The sequence below is a fragment of the Camellia sinensis genome, chromosome 12 (assembly GCF_055761805.1).
Source record: "Camellia sinensis isolate YWXY chromosome 12, ASM5576180v1, whole genome shotgun sequence".
Lineage (NCBI taxonomy): Eukaryota > Viridiplantae > Streptophyta > Magnoliopsida > Ericales > Theaceae > Camellia > Camellia sinensis.
This window is the reverse complement of record NC_138972.1, coordinates 150,797,241-150,822,684: the sequence shown is the minus strand read 5'-3', so window position 1 is coordinate 150,822,684 and position 25,444 is coordinate 150,797,241. Positions and strand designations below refer to the sequence as shown.

At 28.6% G+C, this 25,444-nt stretch overlaps 1 protein-coding gene across 1 annotated transcript; it reads left to right on the top strand.

Annotated features, from left to right (window-relative positions):
• The first annotated feature begins 11,419 nt into the window (after positions 1 to 11,419).
• LOC114287331 (serine/threonine-protein kinase SRK2A) lies at positions 11,420 to 16,273 on the top strand. Its single transcript, XM_028230651.2, has 9 exons — positions 11,420 to 11,919; positions 12,015 to 12,089; positions 12,185 to 12,286; positions 12,389 to 12,442; positions 12,582 to 12,674; positions 12,761 to 12,853; positions 15,130 to 15,234; positions 15,324 to 15,422; positions 15,793 to 16,273. Exons 1-9 carry the CDS (start codon positions 11,788 to 11,790, stop codon positions 16,111 to 16,113), a joined length of 1,074 nt encoding a protein of 357 aa, XP_028086452.2. The 5' UTR covers positions 11,420 to 11,787; the 3' UTR covers positions 16,114 to 16,273.
• The last annotated feature ends 9,171 nt before the right edge of the window (positions 16,274 to 25,444 follow it).

The following is a 25,444-nucleotide window of genomic DNA, read 5'->3' as shown; positions in this document are numbered from 1 at the left end:
GGAATGATGGATGAGTTTGTTATGAATTCTGCTTTGTTATTGTTGCAGTTGAACCTATTTTCCTAATGTTTAACCTAGAGTAATACTGATTACTGTTGAACCTATTTTGCATTTCTTAATAGTTTGCCTCCTCATTATTAGAATTGTTACTTTATATTCTGAGTTGTTAAAGTTGTGTTATTTCCATTGTTACGGCATCAATTGCAGATATTTAAACACAAAACAACAAAATTTATCTATTTGAAACCAACACTAAATCTTTGAATTTTAGAAGTACCTATCAAAATCCAATGTATTGAGAGTCTCGGATTTGCTCTTGATATCATTTACTTTTGTTTGTAAATTTTATGGTTGAAAGATATTGATATGCTGCCAAATTCATGAACATCAAACCACACCGGTCAATCAAATAAAAGATTATGTATTTTGTGGCCTCCATATATATACTTATGAAATGCTTTGAATAAAAAGTAAATAATAATTAAGACACAGATTCAGTAGTATTTAAATTGGCATGAGAATGTGTTATTTTTATGCATATGAAAGCTAGCTGACTTTATTTAATAGTTTTACTCTTACATGAAAGAGTTTATAGTGAATGTTTTTTTTGCCTTTATGCTTGCTGCAAAAGGGCAGCAAATACCCAAATTTTGTAGGGTATACCCTACAATATAATCTAGAAATTTTGATTATATTCAGTGAGGCCCAATAGTATTAGCTAGGGAGTGTCTTGCAAAATTATAAAGCATGCTTAAATTGAGTTTATGACTTGGTGAAGCTATATATATATATATTATATATAACTTAATATATATAATTAATTAATATATGGATTAATTAATTAATGACTGATGAATGGATTAATTAATGCTGGCATGGAAGCTAATTTTATTTTTGGACATATTATATTATGGTTTTAGATGTCAATCTTTTTGTACTTAATATTTACAACATATTGCTATATTATGGTCTGCATTGATTAAACAAATTTTTGTTAATATTTTGATGTAAATGAAGCTAAGATGATGATTGAATTTGTGTAAACATTTTTGGTTTTTGAATGAATGAATGAATGTGTATTGATTGAATGTTTTTTTTTTTTGGTTGGATTTCAATAAATAGAATACAGGTATTACTTACAAAAGAGAAATAATTTTTTTTTTGAAAAATAAATATTTATTTGTGATGATTAATTTTGCTGCAAAAGATATTTATTTTATAATTTGGTTTTTTGCGATGGCAACTTACAGTTGCAAAAACCTATACAAGAAATAGAGATGAATTTTTTTAGAGTTGGCAAACTACAGACGCAAAAAAGTTATAGCGACGGTAATGTACCGACACAATAATACTATTACAGACAACATGTTTGCCGACACTAACATAAGTGATTTTCATCATTTTTTTTGAGATAGTAGGAGATCGTCTCAATTAATCCTCTTTACCGTCGCAAATATGTGGTGACGACATCTTTGCCAACTCAAAAACTTTTAGTGACCCCACTAGTAGCGACCTACACCATGCCGTCAAAACGCCATCGCAAAAGGTTTTTGCGTCGACAATTCTACTTTTCGCGACAGCACTCTGCCAACTCAAAAAATCTGTTTTCTAGTAGTGTTTAACCTAAAAGATTGCCAAACGGACCTCATGAAAAATAAGTATATATCTTGGATGTGACTGGTGTTATATATAAAACATAAATTCACATGTGACAATTTTTTGTATCATCTTTTTCTCTTGTAGTGTTTTTACCCAATTTTTTTTTTTTAAATGATATGAAATTAATGTTTATACTTTAATATGAAGGGATGAGACAAGGATTTCGATGTAATTGTGCAAAACAAAAGAGTTGGAGTCGAGGTTGGTTCTTCCATGAATTCATGAGAAGTTATTTGGTGATCTTAGAGTATTATTTTACATCACATATATTATAAAATTTATCCAGTTGATTCTTCATATGAGATAGAAAGTGATAGAACCTATTATGTTAATTAATAAAATACATGTTAGAACACCACTTGAATTAATCCCCGGAGCAAATTACAAGTTACATGAATCCACATCGATGGAAGGTTTTATGTCTATTCCCTTTTCTCAATTTATGAAAGACATGCGGATTTCCTCAATTTTAAATATAAATTTTAGAATATTATTGGAATTTATGAGGTTCATCATAAATTTCATTTAAATTATTTATTTTATAAGACTATGTTGGTTGAATAATCGTAAAATTTTAATTTCATTGTTTCTAAATAAATAAATAATTTATTTTAAAAAAACATACTTGTTATTTCATGTGATATAACTATATGGTTACAGTCGTCCAAACAAGGTGTTTAAAAAATAAAATTAAGTTAATTCAATAATCATAACATATAAATGATAAATTTTAAAAAATACACTTATTGTTCATATATAATATATATATATATATATATATTTAATGTATATATTAGAGTTATTTACACTAAGATTCCATCAATTATTAGCAAATATCATTTTAACCATTCATTTATAAATTTGTACATTTTGACTATTTTAATTATAAAAATATACCACTTCACATTCTGCCAGCTCCTTTCAAACACCCCGAAAAAGTATATTTGTATGATTTTCATAATTAGAATAGTTAAGAAGTATAAATCTACAAATGGAGAAATAAAGTGAGAGTGTCAATGTAATTAACCATATATGGGCCTCGTTTGAGAAATTTGCTATTTTAATAGGTTATTTTAATTTTTAGATATTTTAATAAGTTAAAATATTTGTAATTGAGAAGAAAGTTAGATTTTTTTATAATTGAATGTGATATTTGTAAGAGAAAAAATAAAATAATTATGAATTTGATATAATATTTTATTTTGTTATCTATTTTAATCTATTTTATCTTTTTATAAATTTTAGGGTAAATTACAATTACCTCCCTTGAGGTTTGCCTTAATTATAGATACCTCCCCTATGGTTTCAAAAACTACACAGATCTCCATTGCTTTTGAAAATAATAGTCAGATTCTCCCTTCAAGTTAAAAGAGCCTTAACGATGTTAATTTGACAATGGAATTGGCCATAATACCCTTCAACCACATTGTGAAAAGACACAACTGACCCTTAATGTAAAAAAGGCCTCGTTTGGGAAGTGGCTATTTTAGAAGGTTTTTTGACTTTTTGGCTATTTTAGTAGGCTATTTTAGTTTGTGTGTTTGGAAAGTTGGGTTAAATTTTTGGGTTGATTGTTGTATTGAAAAATGTGTTTGAAATGATGTTTAAATTGAAATGACAAATTTATCCTTGACTTTATTTTTTCCAAAATTGATATATAGGGGTAATATTGTAATTTAACAAACCTGCAGCCTACACTGTTGGTGGTAGTGTAGGTTGCACTGCTGCAGCAGCCGGTCAAAAGTCAAATTTTTTTTTTTTTTTTTGAAAATTAATGGTAGGTGTGGCTTTTTGGCTATTTTTCCATTTGAGGGTAAAATAGCCTCTGTCAAGACTTCCCAAACACCCCCAAAGTCCTCTCATTCATTCTTTCCTAGGGTAAATTACACTTACCTCCCCTAAGGTTTAGTATAATTATAGGTACCTCCCTTTTATAATATTCTGAATAGTTTTCTTTTCCAAAAAATAAAAATAAAAGTTTACAAAAAAAAGAACAAATACTCAAGTGATCTAAACCCAAATAAAAAATCTTATATGAATTTTTTTTCTTTATAATTTTTTTTAAATTTTTTATTTCATTACATTAGCATGTAAAATAATATATATATATATATATATATATAAACAGTGGTTGCATTTATTTTTATAATCATTTTATTTAATATTTTTTATTTTGTTAATGTGTTGTCTAAAAAATGTCAGTAATTGAAAAATAATTTTTGTTTATGGTACCATTTTTATTTTTATAATCATTTCATTTAATACTTAATTGTAATAATTTTATTTAGTTAGTTGTAAAGTGTTGTCTAAAAAAATGCTTCAAAAATAATTTTTGTTTATGGAATAATTTTTATTTTTATAATTATTTAATAATTGTGAATATTTTTTATTCAGTTAATTCAAGTATTGGTCAAAAATAATTTGTAAACATTTAAAATCAATTATTCTTAAAGTCATTAACTATTGAAATAAAATGTAAAAAACTCATTTTATAGTGATTTTAAAATATGAGGTTTGGAGAATTTATTTGACAACGGGATTGGATTATGCACTAGTGGTTATCAATAACTCTACCAATGAATTGTTGAGGAGAAAGAGTGTAAAAAAAGTTTCTATAAGAAGAGATAGTATAGAAAAACATATAAAAAAAAGGAAAAAGAAAAAGAAAAATAGAATATATATATATATATATATAGTATACCTACTGATCTTGAAACTGAAGATGAAATATTTAATACTCCTTTATTTCGAAAAAATAGTCAAATTAATCTTGGTCAACCCTCCCATAATAAATTAAAAGGCATGATAAATCTACTACCTCTCAAATTAGTAAACCTGTTTATTCTACTCATACACATTTCCCTGAAGAAGATACTGAATCAAATAATTCTCCTACTCAAACTGATTTCGAAGTAATACCTCCAATCAATCCTCAATTAATGACAATTAGTAAATCTTTTTCTCCTGATCTTGATAAATTACATGTCGAATTTAAATCTAAAGAAAATAGGACTAAAAGACATGTTTATCGTGCTAAATATGATTCTACTCAACAATCTAAACTTACTAGAAAATTGTATGATTTTATGATTGAATATAGTATGAAAATTCCTTTCTTTGAATATTTAGACAACCATTACAAAAAGGTTAATACAATCACAAAACATAAATGAAAAATTTCTCCAAATACTTTTGTTAGCTCTAGTCATCCTCCTTTATCTAATATTATTATTGAACATCAAGGATCTGAAATCCCAGCCTCTCCTTTTAAGTTGCCTGGCACTGACCCTGAAATTAATAAAGTTATTGAACAAAATAATTAGACTAATCAAACTTTAAAAACAATTGGTAAACAATTAGATAAACTAAAAACTAATTTAGATGATTATTTTGCTAACACTACATCCACTAAACAATCTTTAGATCAACCTTTGATTAACTTACCCAGTAATCGTTCGAAAAGAAATAGTTTAGTCACTCAAGATACTTCTACTGTTAAAACTATCGAACAACTATTCACTAAATTAACTACTTCGGAACAAGCTTCACCATCTAAGGAAAAAGGTCTTACTGTCCTAAACCAACCTTTAGACAAGACTTCTACTCAATCAGAAACTGATACAACTGATAATGAAATTGATCAATTAGCTCAACAATTTCAATCTTCTCATCTTAATAAACTCCACTATCCTAAACCTCAACCGGCTACTCTTACTAAAAATTGGTATTCTCGACCTACTCCACCTGACCTCCAATATGAAGAAACTAATCTTTCTAATCAATTTTCTGTATGTGCTAAAAAATTATACGAATGGAATATTTCAGTTTTAGTTTAGCTTATTTTTAGTATTATTAGTGTTGTTTCCTTCTTCATGTTCTTTATGTTTCTGCTTCCGTCCCTTTTGAGAGACTTGACATATTGTTTAACCTGTTTAACAATAGTAGTATGAGTAGAAGACCAAGGAGGAGGATTGTCTTTTAACCGATCAAACAGGGGTTGACAAGTTTTCCTAAGGTCTTTGTAAAATTCAGCAATATAATTCAGCGATCCTAAAAAACGTTGTAGCTGAGTTTTATCTAAGATTTCATCAGGGAATTTAAACGCAAATTCAATGGAATAACTAATAGGTAAAATAGTATTATGGTGAATATCATAACCTAAAAATCTGACTTTGGTTTGAAACAATCTAATCTTAGGAGTAGAAATGACTAGACCATGACTCTTAATGGTATAAAAGAATGCAGTAAGATGTTTCCGGTGTTCACTAATTGATTTTGAAAAAATAAGAATATCATTTATATAAACTATGGAAAAATGACTAAATGGATTGAAAATATCATTCATTATATTTTGAAATTCACCAGGAGCATTTTTTAACCCAAATGGCATGACATTCCATTCATAGTGACCAAAAGGTGTAGTAAAAGCAGTTTTATATCTATCTTGAGGATGAATTTGTATTTGCCAAAAATCACTTTTTAAATCAAATTTACTAAAAATAACAGCTTGAATAAGTCTTTTAATCAATTTTTTTTTATTAGGAATAGGATATCGAATCCATTCTAAAACTTTATTTAATGGTTTATAATTGATGACTAAGCGAGGGACACCTCGTTCTAATTCAGCATTTTTATTTACATAAAAAGCAGGACATGACCAAGGTGATTTACTTGGACTAATTATTCGATTTTTTAATAGTTCATTGATTTCTTTTTTACACATTTCAAGTAATTCATGATTCATTTGAATAGGTCTAGATTTAGTAGGAATTTGACTTTCATGAAAATTCTTAATATATGGTAATGTAACTACATATATTTTCCTATGCTAAAATGCAGTAGATAAAGTAGAACAAACGGTAGTTTCTAATTTTAATTTAAATTCATTAATTTGAGAAATAATAACTGGATTAGTTAATTATTGATCAATTCTTTTGTAATTAATTTCTTCTTTAAGATATCTTAAATGACGAGTTAATCGATTAATTGTTTGAGAAATAGAACAATCTTTTAATTGATTTAATTCTAATATTTCAGGAGGAGATAAGAATTTAAAAGTAACAGGTTGCCCTAAAACATGAGTAGTTATTCCTTCACTAGAGGTGGTAAATGGGTATAATAAAAATATAAATGGTGTTCCTAAAATAATTTTGTCAGTCATATTTTTAACCAAAACAAAGGAAGTTTTAAAGCAAAAATTATTTTGACATATATGAACTTTAGGTATTTTATATTTAATATGCATCTTACTACCATTAGCAGAAGTTAATTTTTCACGACATTTTTCATAATATTTAGTAGGGAGTAATCCTTCTTGAATACAATTAAGATCGGCACCAGTATCAATTAAAGCGATAACATCTAATTCAAAATTATTAATAACTATTTTAATTTTAGAATACCATTTTTGAATATGGATTTTATTAAGAAGATTTAATCTATTATTTTTATGATTATGAGATTGAGATTGATGTGATCGATTATCAAATAAAAGATTATCAGGGTTAGTAGGTTCATCAGATTCATGTTCAGATTCATTAGGAGAAACATTATTGGTTTTGAAATTATCTAAATTTTTATTAAGTTTTAATGCAATAATTTCATCTTCTAAATGTTGACCTTTATTTTGTAAATCTTTAATAGTTTGTTTAATCTGATTAATTTCTTGTTGTAAATTTTGTAAGGTAACTTCTTTGTGTTTTTTTTTTAAATCTTTCTAAGGTTTTAGATAGACTAATAATAGGCTTATCAAACTTAGGTTTATGATTAGTATTGATTAACAAAGATTTTAATTTATCAGTATATTTCTTTTTTAATTCAGAATCTTCAAGTCTACTAATTAATTTAATAAGAGCAGTTTCTTCTTGATTTTGTTTAGTAAGAACAATAATTTGTTTAACAGGTTTACAACAAACATCATTACATTCTAATTCTATATTATTATCAGAATCTTCACTAGGTAAATTGTAATTAGATGAAGTATTAGAATTATCAGGAGATGAATTGCTAACAGATTGATTTAATTGAAAGATTTCAAATAATTGATTTTTTGATTCATCATTAATTTGAAGTTGATTAACTTTATCTTTTAATTTTTGTTTTTCTTTACATTTATTAGAATAATGACTTTTTTGACCACAGTTGTAACAAGTAATATCTTTATTAGATTTAGGTTTTGGATGTGATTTCTTGTAATATTTCTTTTTAGGTTTAGTATAGAATTTATCATTTGATTTAGAAGGTGAATAATTCTTTTTATACTTGTTTGAATATTTGTAATGAGATTTACTATGTTTTTTTATGTGTTTTCCTACGGGAAAGTGCAACAGGAGGTAAACCATATTGTTCACAAAAATTGCCTAATTCATATTTAGCCTTATGTTTATCTTTAGTAGCTTTGTGACTGAATTTAAGATCAATACACATTTTTAATCCTTCTTTTTGAATAGTGCTAATGATATCACCATAAATTAAAGTGTCATATTCAATGATATCAGTAGGTTGACTAAGAACATCTCTAATTTTGTGAGCAAACAAATTAGGTAATCCGTTTATAAATTTTTATTTCCAAAAAGATTTAGTACAATCTTCTCTTAACATAACTTTAGAGGTAAATACATCTTTATACCATCCAAAATCACTTAATTTTGGACAATTAAGGTTACTAAGTTGATCATGTATGCGAGAATATATATTAGTAGGAGTACCTATGAAATGTCTAATTATAGTATAGATTAATGTGTTAACATCATCAGGTTTGTAATAGTCAATAGTTTCATCAAAGATTGGCAAATCATTTTCATCTTTTTGATTAGCATGTAAGATTGATTCTCTTTGATCTTCAGTAAGGTATTTTTCCCACCAAGATTTGAGCATACCGGTAAAACCAGAGGTAATTAAAGAAGTAATTTCAGGTTGAGAGTAATCAGGGTAGTTAGTAAGATAACTATTTGCAACTATAGATAAGTGATTTAATTTTTGAAGTATTTGATCTTCACTAAGACCATCAATATTTTATTCGTATAATTTTTTAGCAGATACAGAAAATTAATTAGAAAGATTAGTTTCTTCATATTGGAGGTCAGGTGGAGTAGGTCGAGAATACCAACTTTTAGTAAGATTAGTCGGTTGAGGTTTAAGATAGTGGAGTTTATTAAGATGAGAAGATTGAAATTGTTAAGCTAATTGATCAATTTCATTATCAGTTGTATCAGTTTTTGATTGAGTAGAAGTCTTCTCTAAAGGTTGGTTTAGGACAGTAAGACCTTTTTCCTTATATGGTGAAGCTTGTTCCAAAGTAGTTAATTTAGTGAATAGTTGTTCTATAGCTTTAACAGTAGAAGTATCTTGAGTGACTAAACTATTTCTTTTAGAACGATTACTGGGTAAGTTAATCAAAGGTTGATCTAAAGATTGTTTAGGAGATGTAGTGTTAGCAGAATAATCATCTAAATTAGTTTCTAGTTTATTTAATTGTTTACCAATTGTTTTTAAACATTGATTAGTATAATTATTTTGTTCAATAACTTTTTTAATTTCAGGGTCAGTGCCAGGTAACTTAAAAGGAGAGGCTGAGACTTCAGATCCTTGATGTTCAATAATAATATTTGATAAAGGAGGATGACTAGAGCTAACAGAAGTATTTGGAGAAGTTTTCCATTTATGTTTTGTGATTGTATTAATCTTTTTGTAATAGTTGTCTAAATATTCAAAGAAAGGAATTTTCGTACTATATTCAATTATAAAATCATACCATTTTGTAGTAAGTTTAGATTGTTGAGTAGAATCATATTTAGCACGATAAACATGTCTTTTAGTCCTATTTTCTTTAGATTTAAATTCGACTTGTAATTTATCAAGATCAGGAGCAAAAGATTTACTAATTGTCATTAATTGAGGATTGATTGGAGGTATTACTTTGAAATCAGTTTGAGCAGGAGAATTATTTGATTCAGTATCTTCTTCAGGGATTGAGTAGAGTAAACATGCTTACTAATTTGAGAGGTAAGTAGAGTTATCAATGCCTTTTAATTTACTATGGGAGGGTTGACCAAGATTAATTTGACTATTTTTTCGGAATAAAGGAGTATTAAATATTTCATCTTCAGTTTCAAGATCAGTAGGTATACTAGAAGTACTATGTCTAGAAGATTGACTACGATTAAATTTAATACGGACTGAACCGTCAGTGAATTGTTGAATATCTTGGATATCTTGACTAGTGGATTGTTGTTGATTATGTTTGTAATTTTCATTAACCGTAATCCATTGATCAGGGAGAGTAATATCCTTCCATTCTATCATTTGAGGGATATTAATATTAGTATCATTGTTACTAATTTGAATCAGCAATGTATATATATATATATATATATGTAGTCACTTAGATTTAAAAGTTAACACATATATATAGGATCATATGTTCTAATTATGATATTTATGATATTTGATTATGACTTATTATAGTATTAATTATTGCTTGGTTATGACTCATTATCTATGAAGCACAAGTACGAACGTGAGTACTGGTACTGGTACAATATAGATACGTTAATACAGTAAAATTAAAAAAAAAAAAAAATAGGATACAAGTATGGCTTTCGTATGTTTGTAAAAAAATATTTATTTTTAATTTGGAATAATACAAAAATTGATTAAATAGATTAATTTGTTAAGATCCAACCTACAATTAACATTTAATGCCAAAAGTAAATATATAAACCAAAATTAAATGTTATTATATTAAATAACTTACAAATTATAACTTAATTTTAAAATCATATTAAATATAAAATTAAAAAAAAAAAATCTAGTGAAATGAATTTTATCTTTATAGTTTAAGAAAATATTGTTTTCACTGAGATACGGTATAGCTTGAGTATATTTTAGGTACGTCTGGGTAAGTTAAAAATTAAGAAGAAAAAAAATTTGAATACGTGTTTTGTGTACCCGGTACGTATACAAAAGTACCATATGCCGGAAAGTATCCGATACGGGTATGACATGTGTTGTCAAATACCCATGTTGTCAAGTATCCATGCTTCATAGCTTATTATGGTGTTAGTTATGGCTTGGTTATGACTCATTATAATGTTAGTTATCATTTATTGTAATTATTATTTTGGTTATGATCTAAAATGTTTTTAATTATACTTTATGTGGTATTTAATTATAATTTTTGTTTTAATTATGACTGAAAAAAATTTAGTTATAAACACCACAAATGTCATAAGTTGCATATAGTACACTATTTTAAAAATATATATTATAACATGATTTATATATATACATATATGAAGTGGGAGGTAACTGTAATTTATTTTAGCCTCCGTTTGGGAAGTGGGTTGGCTTTTTGACTTTTTGGCTTTTTTGGCTATTTTAGCCTGGGCTAAAAAGCTTGGTTTGGGAAGGGCTTTTTGGCTTTTTGGCTTTTTTGACTTTTTTTGTGAGAGAAGAAAGTAATGATTATATGTTGGATGTGATGTTTTGTTTGTTATGGCTAAAATAGCCTATTTTGTTTTTTGTGGCTAAAATAGTCAAAAAAGCCTGAAAAAGTTCTTGCCAAGTAGTAAAATTTGTAGAATAATTATAGATGATATTAGTAAAATCTATTTAATTTTAGACGGATGTGTGACAGAAATGAATTTTTGTATATTAATTTCAAAAGTAAAAAAAATCTGTGTAATTTTTAAAATTATAGAAAAAATATCTGTAATTAAAATAAGTCGCAGGATAAATATAATTTATCCTAAATTTTAATAAGAAAAAGAATCAAATTTTAACCTCCAAACAGCCTCCAAACAGCCTCCTAGTGTAGCCACTGCATGTGCTGCTTCTCTCTCTCTATGTCTCTCCATACAAGGTAACAGGATCCATATTTCGCTCCTATTGCACATTCCTTACTTTCCTTCAAATCTCTTCAAATTCATCTACTTTTTCCCACTACATTACCCTTCTCTATTCCTTCTCAAATCCATCCAAAGCAGTGTCCAAACCCTAGGTTTCGAGATTCCAACTTTCCGTTCCCAATTCGAGCGAAAAAAAGATTTGGTTTCGTCGAGCTTGAGCGTGTGAATCGAAGCTTAATTTATTGAGATTTCGAGGTTAGTTTGGTGTTCCTGTAATTGAATGTGTGAAGAAATGGGCAAGTACGAGCTTGTGAAGGATTTAGGATCTGGAAATTTCGGTGTCGCGAGGCTTATGCGGAACAAAGAAACCAAAGAGCTCGTCGCTATGAAATACATCGATAGAGGGCACAAGGTATGTATATTATTGACGTTTAAAGTTATTTTTATTTTTTGGGTTTTAATCTATATGCATTTTTTTAAAAAATTTTGATAGATGTGTTGTTGCAGATTGATGAGAATGTGGCAAGGGAGATCATAAATCACAGATCGCTTCGACACCCTAATATCATTCGATTCAAAGAGGCTAGTATTATTTATTTATTTTTTCTTTTAATGGGTAGGCTAGATCATAAATCAGAGTTAATCATGAGTTTGTAATTTGGGTTTTGAATTTACAGGTTGTTTTGACTCCAACCCATCTTGCTATTGTCATGGAGTACGCAGCTGGTGGTGAGCTCTTTGAGCGAATCTGCAATGCCGGAAGATTCAGCGAAGATGAGGTCTTCTAAAGCTGTTCTATTTTTATAATTCGTAGCTTTGTTGATGTTTTTGATATTCAGTCTGATAATTATTATTATTTTTTTTAATTTCAAAATTTTCAGGCTCGATACTTCTTCCAGCAGCTTATTTCTGGAGTCAGCTACTGTCATACCATGGTAATGAAAATTTAGAATAAAATTAGGAATGCATGTTTATCTATGTGTTTAGTACATAGTTTAGTTGTATGACAAGATTTTTCTTTTATTTTTTTGTTACACTAGAATTGCAATGCTTTAATCATTTCCCATTGTGTAGCAAATATGCCACAGAGATTTGAAGCTGGAGAATACCCTGTTGGATGGAAGCCCTGCACCACGGCTGAAAATTTGTGATTTTGGATACTCAAAGGTCTATATTATTAATTTAAATTAGGCTAGTTTGCAGAATAGAAATATATGTAGTACATACTGATTATTTTTATACTTCTTTTGTAGTCATCTCTGCTGCATTCAAGACCCAAATCAACAGTTGGCACTCCTGCGTATATAGCGCCGGAGGTTCTTTCCAGGAGAGAATATGACGGCAAGGTAAAATTGCTATAATGTTTATTTTGTCTGGCTTGTGTATAATGCTCAAGGATTTGACTGAGTCAACTATTGTAATCTTTCAATGACAATGTGTTGGATGAGCATTGTGAATGATATCTATTGATTCCGAACCTATTTTGGTTTCTTAATATGTATGTTTGCTTATGCAGGGGTTATGAATGAGTATATTTAAGGCATTCATTACTTGTGTTTTGTTATGGCTTTGCCTCAATTTCGTACAGAGGGATCTAACTCCATTCTTTTAGGTTGCATTTCAATTGATGGATTGAAACGAGGGGGATCTAAAGTTTAAATTTGTAATCAGCTTGTTTGGTTCTGATTTTCCGAAACTAGTTTTCAGAAAATTCTACTTTTTTACTTACTGTATTTTAATGTTTTCAATGAATTTTTTAAATATTTTAAGCATTTTTTTTTTAATTTTTAGACACACCTAACATAAATACACTTAAAAAATATAATATTTGTAAAAAAAAATCTTTAAAAAATACAATAAATACCAAAAAATACAAAAAAGAAAAAAGAAAATTCAGTACATTTTTTTGTATTTTTGTGTATTTATTAATTTTCTAAAATATTTTTTCACAAACATTTTACTATTTAGATATTTTTAAGTAAGGTGCATCTAAAAAAGTAAAAAAATTGCTTAAAATTTTAAAAATATTCACTAAAAATGAAAAAAATATGAAAAACAAAAAACTCAATTTTCAGAAAACTGAAACCAAACACACTAAATATGATTGAGGATTGGTTATAGTGTTGGGTTGGGAGAGTTGAGGGAGGAGGGTAATGTAGAGCTAGCTTAGGCACATCAACTAGAGTCCTGCAGTTAGCATCCCACATGAGATGGATTTCAAATAACTCTCTTTACATTGTTATTTCAAATCCCCTGAGTCTGCTATAAGGCTATGAAATCTATCCCTTGATCTTTCAAAATTGAAGTCTTGAAGACCAAGTCATGTTCTTAAAAAGTTACTGCAAATTCATAATTCAAATGACCAGCTGCAATCGTAGGTTTCTTATTTTCCAGTTCATGCATATGCCTTATGCAATAGCAAGGTATTGCACTGACTATTTGATGTATCAATTAGCATATAGTGCAGTTGCCCTGTATTCTGGAAGCAGCAGTTTAGAACATTCTGGCATCAGAAATTTTGTAGAGATGCTAAACTTTTGAGAGAGTATTCTGATGTGGACCCAAAGTAAATTGTTACGGAGTAATAACTTATATTCTATCAAATTTATTTCACCACTGGGATTGGATTTATGAAATCATTCACACCAATTAGTTAGTTAATACTTAAATGAGAAAAAAAGACATGTAGTTGGTGCTTTTGTTTCAGTTTAACTAAAATGGTTGAAACTCATATGAATTATTCTTTATACTATTTACTTATATGTAAAAATAAATATTCTTTATACTGTATGTCTGACTTAGATGGTTTTGACCTTGAATGCTCATTTCTCCACAATGCTAGTTTTTTTCTTGAAAGACTGATGGTTGTTCTGAAATCTATTACCAATTTGACCCATTCTCCACTTATTTTTAGCCTCCTCAAAATTGTATGACTTGATAATAATTTTTAGGGCCCTGTTTTGATCGTTCCTTTTTTATTTGTTTATCTCCTTTGATTGATCTATTCCATGTACAATTATAGTTTCATGTCTGTCAAGTGATTTGCTGGATGCATGAGATGAGGTGGAAGCTGTTGGCTTAAAAGGAATTAGCCGTTACTTGTGTGGCCTACTGGTATAGAGGAAGCAGATATAAAATTTTATTCATGTCTTTCCCTCCTTTGTATTTCTTAGCTTTTCTGATTGTTGCAGCAGCTCTTGTGTCATCTCTGACCTCCCCCTACCCATGGACATTCTTTTAGTTTAACCTGTGTGCGTGTGGATGATTTAGCAAGTATTGATATAATTTCCCGTTGAAAATAAACAAGGAATAAAAAATAATTAATTTTTGTTGATTGGAAATATCCATGTTGTGATCAATCTTTTGTGTTACTAAATGGAAAGTCAATTTATATAGAGTTTCCAGGGGAAAGGTTGTAGTATAATATAATTCTCCTATTGCTTGGGAGTAAAGTAACAGCAACACTTAGAAATTATTTCTGCAGCTCTCTCTCTCTGTTTTTTTTTTTTTGTGCGAGTGTGTGTGTGGCACACATGCATGGACGACTATGCCTGGAAAGATGTGGATGTTTTGGGTAGAGCGATGTTTGCAGTTTTGTTTATTTCTCTTTGTGTTTGTTCAGTTAGCAGATGTATGGTCGTGTGGGGTGACTCTGTATGTAATGCTGGTGGGAGCATACCCTTTTGAAGATCAAGAAGACCCCAAGAATTTCAGGAAAACTATCCAAGTAAGTTTCCTGCTTTTGGTTCTGTTTGTTCTTCATTATTAAACAGTGAACTTTTTCACTTATAAATTTTATGTTATTGTTTTCTCCAGCGAATAATGGCTGTCAATTACAAGATCCCTGACTATGTTCATATATCCCAAGATTGCAAACACCTTCTTTCTCGTATATTTGTTGCTGTTTCGTCCAGGGTATGTATGTTGTTTATGAAGAAAAGACATGTAGCATTTTTTCATCTTACATTTTGAAATTGGTGGTCAGTGTTTGATGTGACAGTGAAAATCTAGATTATACCATCTACTTTGGAGAATTGCATGAAAATGTGAGATCATAAAGCTTGGACTTGCTTTTCTCATCTGGGTGGTTTTGCATATGTGTTTCAGCTAAGATGATGAGAAATGATCTCTTTTTTTTTTTGGCACTTGTTGCTCCTAGCATATGAATTCCGACGATAATCATGATTTTGAAGTGCTCTTCATAGACCTAAACATGCACGGTAACTTTGCAAACATGATAGCTCCAATCAGCCTATTACATTTCTAAATCATGCTTGTTTTGCAGAGGATCAGCATTAAGGAAATCAAAAGTCATCCGTGGTTTCTGAAGAACTTGCCTCGGGAACTAACTGAAGCAGCTCAAGCCATGTATTACAGGAAAGAAAACCCTAGCTTTTCTGTCCAAAGTGTGGAGGACATCATGAAAATTGTGGAAGAGGCTAAATCTCCTCCTCCAATTTCGCGCTCAATTGGAGGCTTTGGCTGGGGAGGGGAAGAAGACGAAATAAAGGAGGAAGAAGAAGTAGAAGCGGAGGAGGAAGAAGAAGATGAATACGAAAAGGCAGTTAAACAGGCACATGCGAGCGGGGAAGTTCACTTCAGCTAAGGATTAATTTATCTGTTTTTATTACTTAATTATAAAATTGATCACTTTGGAAATTGGAATCTAATCTGGGGTTGTATAAAGTCAGTTCACTTGCTTTAGAAGATCATGTGTAATGCTATGTTGAATTATTTTTTATATTTATTTTTATTTTCTATGATCAGATGCTATGTTGAACTTGAAAGATAGATTTTAAAAAGTTTGCACCTAAGGAATTTGAGTAGACATGGTTACTTTTGTGAGGCCTAAGGTCCATTTGGATGGATGTCAATTTGAAATGCATGTATTTGATATTATAATCATTTGATCAGAATAATTCAAATTTAGAATTTTCCAGGTAACAATTATCTGTGAGCTTTTTTATTTACCATAATGCCCAGTGTGTTCGACTTAATTAATCAAATTTCGATACAAAAAAGAGAAAAAAATAAAAACCCAACCATTCCAATAGTTGGTGTTTTCTTTGATTAACTTCCACCCTAGGTAATGAACCGATCAATGTCTGCAACTTGTTTGCTTTAATAATTTTTTTTTTTTGATTATTTTGATTTTTTCCCCTCTTACGTTTAGTTGCAGAGTAATGATTCATCCCCCTTTTCTCCTCACCCCCTTTGACCCCCTCTCTCTCTCATTGGTTACCTTTTCTTTTTCTTTTTCTTTTTTTTCCTGCTCCACCAATCACCTCCTGCCACGTGGCAAGGGGGGGTGAGGGGGTGACCTCCAAAAGGGGGTCCCAAGCATTATTCTTAGTTGCATCTTTAAAAATAATATATTACTGCAATGGTTGCATTGATAATATTTTAATTTGAATAATATTTTTATCTCTCACTTAAATAAATTTGCATTTTGTTAATCATAAAATAAAAGGGGAATTACTTAACAATTAAACAAAGAAAAAAACTACAAAAATATGGAGAGTGCAAGTGATTTTAAGGTATGATACAAGTGAAAAGTTACATCTCTCCATATGCGTGTAATTTCTTTTCTTTTTATTTTCCTGTCAAATAGATAAGTAATTCTCCCTAAAACGAACAACCATAGCAAGGCCTCGTTTGGCATGTTATAATTTTAGCCTAAAAGTCTAAAAGTTATTAAAAAATCAAAAAACTTTATAACCTATACCAAAAAGTCACGATTATCTTTTTTCTCTACTTTTTGCACATGTTTTTGTAAAAAAATTAAAAAGTCATTTCAAACATACTAATTTTTTTATCTCATATTTTATCAAAAAATCAAAAAATTACTAAAATAGTTTGTTTCCAAACAAGGCCTAAGTGCCACTATTTTTCAAGCCATACATTCAGGCTTCATGTGGCATACAAAATTCTTGAAATTTTACTCCAATTCATGCTTTAGTCTAACATATTTTCAGGATTTGAAATCTATAGATTTGTCTTATTCATTTAGAGAATTTATATTTGATATTTACTTACGAATTTTAATATTTAATTAAATAATTTTGTCATGATAAATTTACAAATAATTATATATAAAAATAATTATTTGAAATCAGAAAAAAAAAAAAAAAATCTTCCAACTACAAAGATTCTATTAAAATACATATCTTTTATGCCAATTCTTCTTCTTCTATAATTCTCTACCCATTTATAATAGCTAACTCTATCATATTTTAATTTTAAATTCTTGTTCATTCAAGTGGCAGAGTTTATCTTGACCCAATCTATAAAAGTTTCAATCCGTTGGGGCCAGGTTGAGACAGAAGAATGGCCCAGTGGGCTGAGCCCGCACTGTGTTTTGCAATAAAAGCCTTCTTTCTCACTCCTGTCCTAGCGGAGAAACTTTCTGCTTAATGGCCAAATCGCCTCAAAAAATACTAAGAACCCATCTTTACGGGTCTTGAATTTATCCGAATGTGTTTGTGTGGTAAAAATTAAATTGACGAAGTATAGGGTCCACATATAAAATGAATCTGAACTATTAATTTTTTTTTTCCTAGCTAAATTCTGGGTTGATAAGCCTGAGTTTATAGTATTGTTCAATCGACTCCGTTAACGGCAGATTTATATCCACTCATTTTTTCTGGTAATTTTTGAAGCCTTCACATTTGACATATTGTGCTTATCAGATCTTTTTTTTTTGTTGATATCTCACCCTTTTTAGGCTTAAATTATTTGTTTTAATTTTATTTTATTTAATAATAATAATAAAAAAGGATTGGGTGTTTTGATGCATTAACTTGTATTGGTATCATTAAACCTGTGCTTTATCGTCGATAACCATTATTGTCAAAGTTTAGGTTTTGAATTTACGTTGAATTTAACACGGACCTATGAACTATTCGTGGATGTTTATTTTTCTAATTGAGTTAAATATTAATTATTAGATGCCATAAACTATTCTTAAACCATAAAAAATGTTGGTGTTGTTTGTAGAATCTGGATCTTCTAGAGTGATTTGAATGCTTGAGATTTGATTTTGCAAAAGTTAAAGAGTATAATAGTATTGATAATCACTTTTTTTTTTTTTAAAAAAAAAATCTTAGCTATGCAAAAGTTCAGTCTAGAAAAAATCCCTCTAGAGGATTTGGACTCGTTGTTTGTATGATTATTGCTAATACAATTGATTCTGGCATTCAACACGCCTTGCAGATTCTTTCCTTCGTTAGTGCATCTAAACTGAGCGAATCTGAAGCAACTCCAGCAAACGTTTCACTAACATATGGAGATTCCTTCCCAACCTCGGCCCGAAGTTTATTCAGTATGTTGGCCGATGTTGTAAAATTTTTAACTATTTTGATTAACTTCTTTCATATGTATACAGAACCTCTCAGCCAAACTCCATACTGCTCTGCGAATTCTTTGAACTGTTCTTCTACAAGAAGCTGGGGAAGGGGTCTTGGCTCACCACTTATTTAGGTGAGCTCTCATTCCATCATTTGTTGTTGGAGAATGCTACGATGACCGTGTTTATATACAATATTGGGTTTACATCTCATTTTTCATAATTGCATTGGTTGAATGCGTCCTATCATTTATGTTTGTTTCTAATACACTGATAATACACTGACGACACATCACATGCTAAATTAAGGGTGTGTTTGTTTGGACGGACTGAATAAGGAGAGATTGTAATCCATCGGACTGTTAGTCTTGGGATACATTATTTCCGGACTATTTGGGTGGACTGGATTTGTATCCTATGTTTGTTTAGTCATGGGATTAGATGTCTAGATTGAAATATTTTTAGTGAATTCAATATTTGGTTGGATAGACTGGAAAATGATAAATGTTCAATAGACTATTTTACCCTTGTAATTTATAATTTTTATTTAATATATAATTTTAAATTTGTAATCTATAATTTATAATTTAGCAACACTAAATTTTTTTAATTTATAAGGCAATAATTTTTAATTTATTATTTTCAATTAAATTATATTTATAATTTATATTTTTTATTTAATATATAATTTTAAATTAACAGCATTAAAAAAATAATTTTATTTAACATATAAATTTAATTTTTTAACAACACTAAAAAAAATTTAATTTATAAGGCCATAATTTTTAATTTATTGTTTTAAATTAAATTAAATTTATAATTTATAATTATAATTATAATTTATAATTTATATTTTTTATTTAATATATAATTTTAAATTAACAACACTAAAAAAATAATTTTATTTAATATATAAATTTAATTTTTTAACAGCACTAAAAAAATTATAAGGCCATAATTTTTAATTTATTATTTTTAATTAAATTAAATTTATAATTTATATTTTTTATTTAATATATAATTTTAAATAAACAACACTAAAAAAATAATTTATAAATGTACAACATACTATTTTATCTTTTTTAATTGTTTATTAAGTAACAGGATGAGGGTAAAATGGACATTTCACATTAGTCTCATGGGATTGGTATCCCATGAAAATAACTCCTAGGATACAATAATCCCTAATATAAGGGACTATTAATCCGGAGCAAAAAAATTAAACCAAACAATGAACTATTAATCCGAATGAACTAATAGTCCAAACTTAAGAAATAATCTCTCAAAACAAACACACTCTAAGGCCTTGTTTCGCTAAACTAAAAAAGTGCACTTATTTCATCTTTTTATCTTTTTTGGGTTACATCAATCAACATCTCCTCTCTACTTTTTCTACACATAATACAAAAAAAATCAAAAAATACACTCATTTAGTCTTCCCAAACTAGGCCTAAATATGATATGTAAATATGGTCCTTGTAGCATTACTCTTGTTGGTTGAAGTAGTGATGCTCCCCTTCAATACCGCCGACCTTTTTAGGAGGCTTTTCCCAATATAAGCCTTTTTTACATTGTATTTCCAAAACTAGGCCAACTTCTGACGGAATTCCAAAACTAAGCTAAAGCGCCATTACTATTCGCGCTTTTACTGTTAGGAGGCCAAAAGTTGATGAATAGTGAAATCGCTATTTGAAATCGCGATTTTAATTAAGAAAACGCTGTTCCAAATCGCGCTTTTAACATAAAAAAAATTTCTGAAAAAAACGCTATTTAAAATAGCACTTTTACTGTGCATATAATAATATTTTTTTTTTTTTTTTAAAAACGCCATTTGAAATGGCGTTTCTACTATTGATACACCAACCAAAGCCAACACACACCGACACACACACACCAATGAAATAATATAATTTATATATATAATAATAATTTATAATAATTAATTATATAATTTTTATAATTTTCGTAAATATAAATCATTTTTAGGTTATGAATGGTTTGATTTATAATACGTATGTAAGGATAAAAATAATTTATAAATTATCAAAAATAATTTATAATACGTATGTATTATTTAAATCTTTACATTTTTTATTTAAAATTTTTTACAGTAAACCGATCTTCACATTTTATAATACGTATGTATTATTCAAAAATAATTTATAAAAATTTATAATTAATACGTATGTAAATAATTTAATACGTATCTTCACATTTACATTTACAGTAAACCCATCTTCACATTTACATACGTATGGTTTAAGGGTAAATTTTTTGATAAATGACTTAAATGATAAATCAAACCATCCATAACCTAAAATTTTTTACCTTTACATACGTATGGTTTAAATAATTTATAAAAATTATTGCCATACGTATGTAAAAATCGATTATAAAAATTGCAAAAATTGATTATAAATTTTTTTATATATAATAATAATTTATAATAATCAATTATATAATTTTTATAATTTTTAAAAAATTTTTAATTTTTACAATTTTTACAATTTTTTTACCCTTTATTTTATAAATAAAGGGTAAAAAAATGATTTATATTTACGAAAATTATATTTTGCAATTTTAAAAATTACAAATAATCTAAATGTGAAGATGGATTTACTGTAATAATTTTTGAATAATTTTTGCAATTTTTATAATCGATTTTTACATACGTATGACAATAATTTTTATAAATTATTTAAACCATACGTATGTAAGGGTAAAAAAACTTAGGTTATGGATGGTTTGATTTATCATTTAAGTCATTTATCAAAAAATTTACCCTTAAACCATACGTATGTAAATGTGAAGATGGGTTTACTGTAAATGTAAATGTGAAGATACGTATTAAATTATTTACATACGTATTAATTATAAATTTTTATAAATTATTTTTGAATAATACATACGTATTATAAAATGTGAAGATCGGTTTACTGTAAAAAATTTTAAATAAAAAATGTAAAGATTTAAATAATACATACGTATTATAAATTATTTTTGATAATTTATAAATTATTTTTATCCTTACATACGTATTATAAATCAAACCATTCATAACCTAAAAATGATTTATATTTACGAAAATTATAAAAATTATATAATTAATTATTATAAATTATTATTATATATATAAATTATATTATTTCATTGGTGTGTGTGTGTCAGTGTGTGTTGGCTTTGGTTGGTGTATCAATAGTAGAAACGCCATTTCAAATGGCGTTTTTAAAAAAAAAAAAAAAAAAAAATTATTATATGCACAGTAAAAGCGCTATTTTAAATAGCGTTTTTTTCAGAAATTTTTTTAATGTTAAAAGCGCGATTTGGAACAGTGTTTTCTTAATTAAAATCGCGATTTCAAATAGCGATTTCACTATTCATCAACTTTTGGCCTCCTAACAGTAAAAGCGCGAATAGTAATGGCGCTTTAGCTTAGTTTTGGAATTCCGTCAGAAGTTGGCCTAGTTTTGAAAATACAATGTAAAAAAGGCTTATATTGGGAAAAGCCTCCCTTTTTAGTTCTAACTATTTCTTTTTGATATGGGGGGTTAAGGCTACACATTTCGTCCTTCCAACCAAACTAGAAATGCAACGTTGGCGGCAGTGGGATGTTGTCCCTCCTCCCCAGAGCTGCCATTTTTCTCATTTGACTTTCTTTTTGAATATTTTTCCGAAAGGGTCCATGTGATTAGAGTGGAAAATATGATAGAAAAATGAAAGTGATAGAAACGGAAGACTAAAGTGAAAGAAGGGAAAGTGAAGTGAAATGAAATGAAAAATTATTTTCTAGTAGCATTTGGTTAAGATGCATTTTTTGAAAAAAGTTAAAAGAATTAGCAGCCACTTTTATGAAAAAATAATTTTTCTTAAAATTTTTTGCCAAAAAATTGAAAGCCAAGCTACCATGGGAAAAGTTTCTCTTTCCGCACTTTCCAAGACTTTCATCATTCATTTGAAATTTTTGCCTACTAGCGATTAGAATGTTTGTTTTGGTATTTTGTGACAAACTATGTCCTAATATGTTGCTATCTCTTTCTTTCTCAACTCAGTAATTCTACGTTGCACCAGATCAGTACAAGAATTCCCAGAACGAAAGAAGCACTTCTTGAGATTCATGGAATTGGCAAGTAAATTCTAAGGGTGGATTAAATCACTATTACCTACCAAAGCATTTTAATGAACGTATTGGTTTTATTTAGTGCAAATGTGAACTGGTATGGTGATCGGTTGTTGGAAGCCATTAAAGCTACCGTCAAGGAATACAATAAGACTCAGAAAAACTGCAGCGGTAGTATTGACAGTTTGGATTCTATAGAGAGGAGAAGAGATGACGATGACTCAATGGGAAGTACTGGATAGTCGAAGAAAAGGATAGATGTATCTGTAAATCTAGATTTTGATGGTTCGAATGCTGACATGACATGGACAGTAATTCTTTAGATCTAGAGGTTGACCAGAATGGAGGAAGAGAGTTCTACTCCCATGGTTAATGCTAGAAAATTGAAAGGTTGTATTCCGTTCCTAGAAATAGCTATTGGGTATGGAAATCATCATTGTACGCGTTTCCTCTTTTCTATTTTCGTTTTTGGGAATACAAAAATTATCAACGTGCTCTTCTTGCTGTTTTATCTTTACTCCTATTTAGGGGGAAGAAATCTTTTGTTTTCAATACATTTTAGGTTCTACTGGAACAAGTTTCTTTGTTTCATTGGTATTATTTTAGATACATATTATTTTCATATGTATATATCTACATCAAAGCTCAATTAGCGCTTTTTTTATTGTCCAAAATCTTTGCATCTTGGTAGGAGGTCAAAAGTTCAAATAATCTCATTCATAGTGTAGTGGTAGGGCTTGTGTTAGTGTTTTAGCGGTACGGGTTGAATCAAGATTATTGTCACTTTAAAAATGAGAGTAGGATTGTGTGTATTTTATTCTCTTCTTTTTTTTAGATTTTAACAATTGTTAAAATATTCAATTCAAAATTAATTGACAATGAGTAGAGGGGTTACGTTCTTATCATCTTTGGCACGTTTTTATCATTTTTGATAAAATCTAGTCATACTGATTCAATTTATCTCTTTCAACTTGAATATCTTGAGATGGTCCTTCGAAAATTTTAGCATTAGCAGCAAGAATTTGCAGATCTTTCAAATGTAAAGGGCTCGGATGTGAATAGCAAGTGACAAAGATATGCCCGAGTCGAGATCCCGATTAATTAAAAATGAATTAGTTATGGAGTGTGGGTTTAGACTCACGACATCAACAAGACACCTCACTGTTAGGGTCTCTATCAACTAAGACCTCAGTGTTTGTTCATAAAGAGCTCATGATTCTTGATCTTGTCATTTCGTTTTGTCTTTTTAATTTTTGGTTTAAAAAAATTATTTTGGAAAATTTACCATTTTATGTGATTAAATATGTTGCATTTTAAAAAGGTATAAATCAGTCTAAGAATATTTAGAAATTTTAAAATAGAACTTTAATCTATTATGAAACACAACAATCAAGGCTCATTTAATTATTTGTTCCCAAAAAAAAAAAAAAAAGGCTCATGGAATGTTAAAACAATAATACAATAATTATATTTATATAATATTACATTTGATTTATTTACTGTATTTCTGTATTGGTAACATATATGAGTATGAGACGCATTAAACCAATATAATTATGACAAATGTAATGTTAAACTAAGGGAGTTTTTTGGAATGATCTAAATAAGTGTACTCTTTAACTTTTTATGAAATATGAGTTGTGTATGAGTTGGGTTTGAAGTGATATAGTAGAGAAGTGATGTTACTTAAATAAGATGATGTGACTTAAATAGGATAGTGACTTTTTGACTTTTTTAGATTATGACAAACAAGGCCTAAATATAATACATGCCTCCCTTGGGAAAGTGGATTAAAAATCACTTCTCAATTTTTAACCTATTTTGGATCATATTATCTCTCATATTTTTTACACGTTTTTTCAAAAAAAAAAAAAATCAAAAAATTAACTTTTTATCATCTTTCAAAACACCCCACAATAATACAAGAATAATACAATGACACATTATCAAAAAAATAATACCACTCACTGCTGGAAATCGCACTTTTAGCGGCGTTTAAAAAACGCCGGCATATGTATAAAAAACGCCCCTAATTCCTTTTGTGGCGTTTAGTACCAAACGTCGAAGCTGCGGCCGTCGCTGTAGCTTTGCGACGTTTTAAAAACGTCGTGATATTAGTACAGGCGGCGTTTTAAAAAATGCCGCCAAATGTCCCACCACACACACATGACGTCACCAACAATATTTAGCGACGTTTTTGAAACGCCGTCGTATCTGTTTTAAAAAAATTACCGTTACTATTGAGGGATTAGGAGGCGTTTGTGGAAACGCCGTCATATCTTCCTTTTTTTTTTTTTGGGGGGGGGGATATTATGCTAATTTTATTTGATTAAATTAAAAAAAAATACCTGTAAAAAATATTGAATTTAGTTTCTCATTCAATTAATAAAAAAATAACTGTAATAAAACTAACATACAAATTAACTCCCATTCAAATATCTGTAATAAAACTAACATATAAAATAATAACTCCCA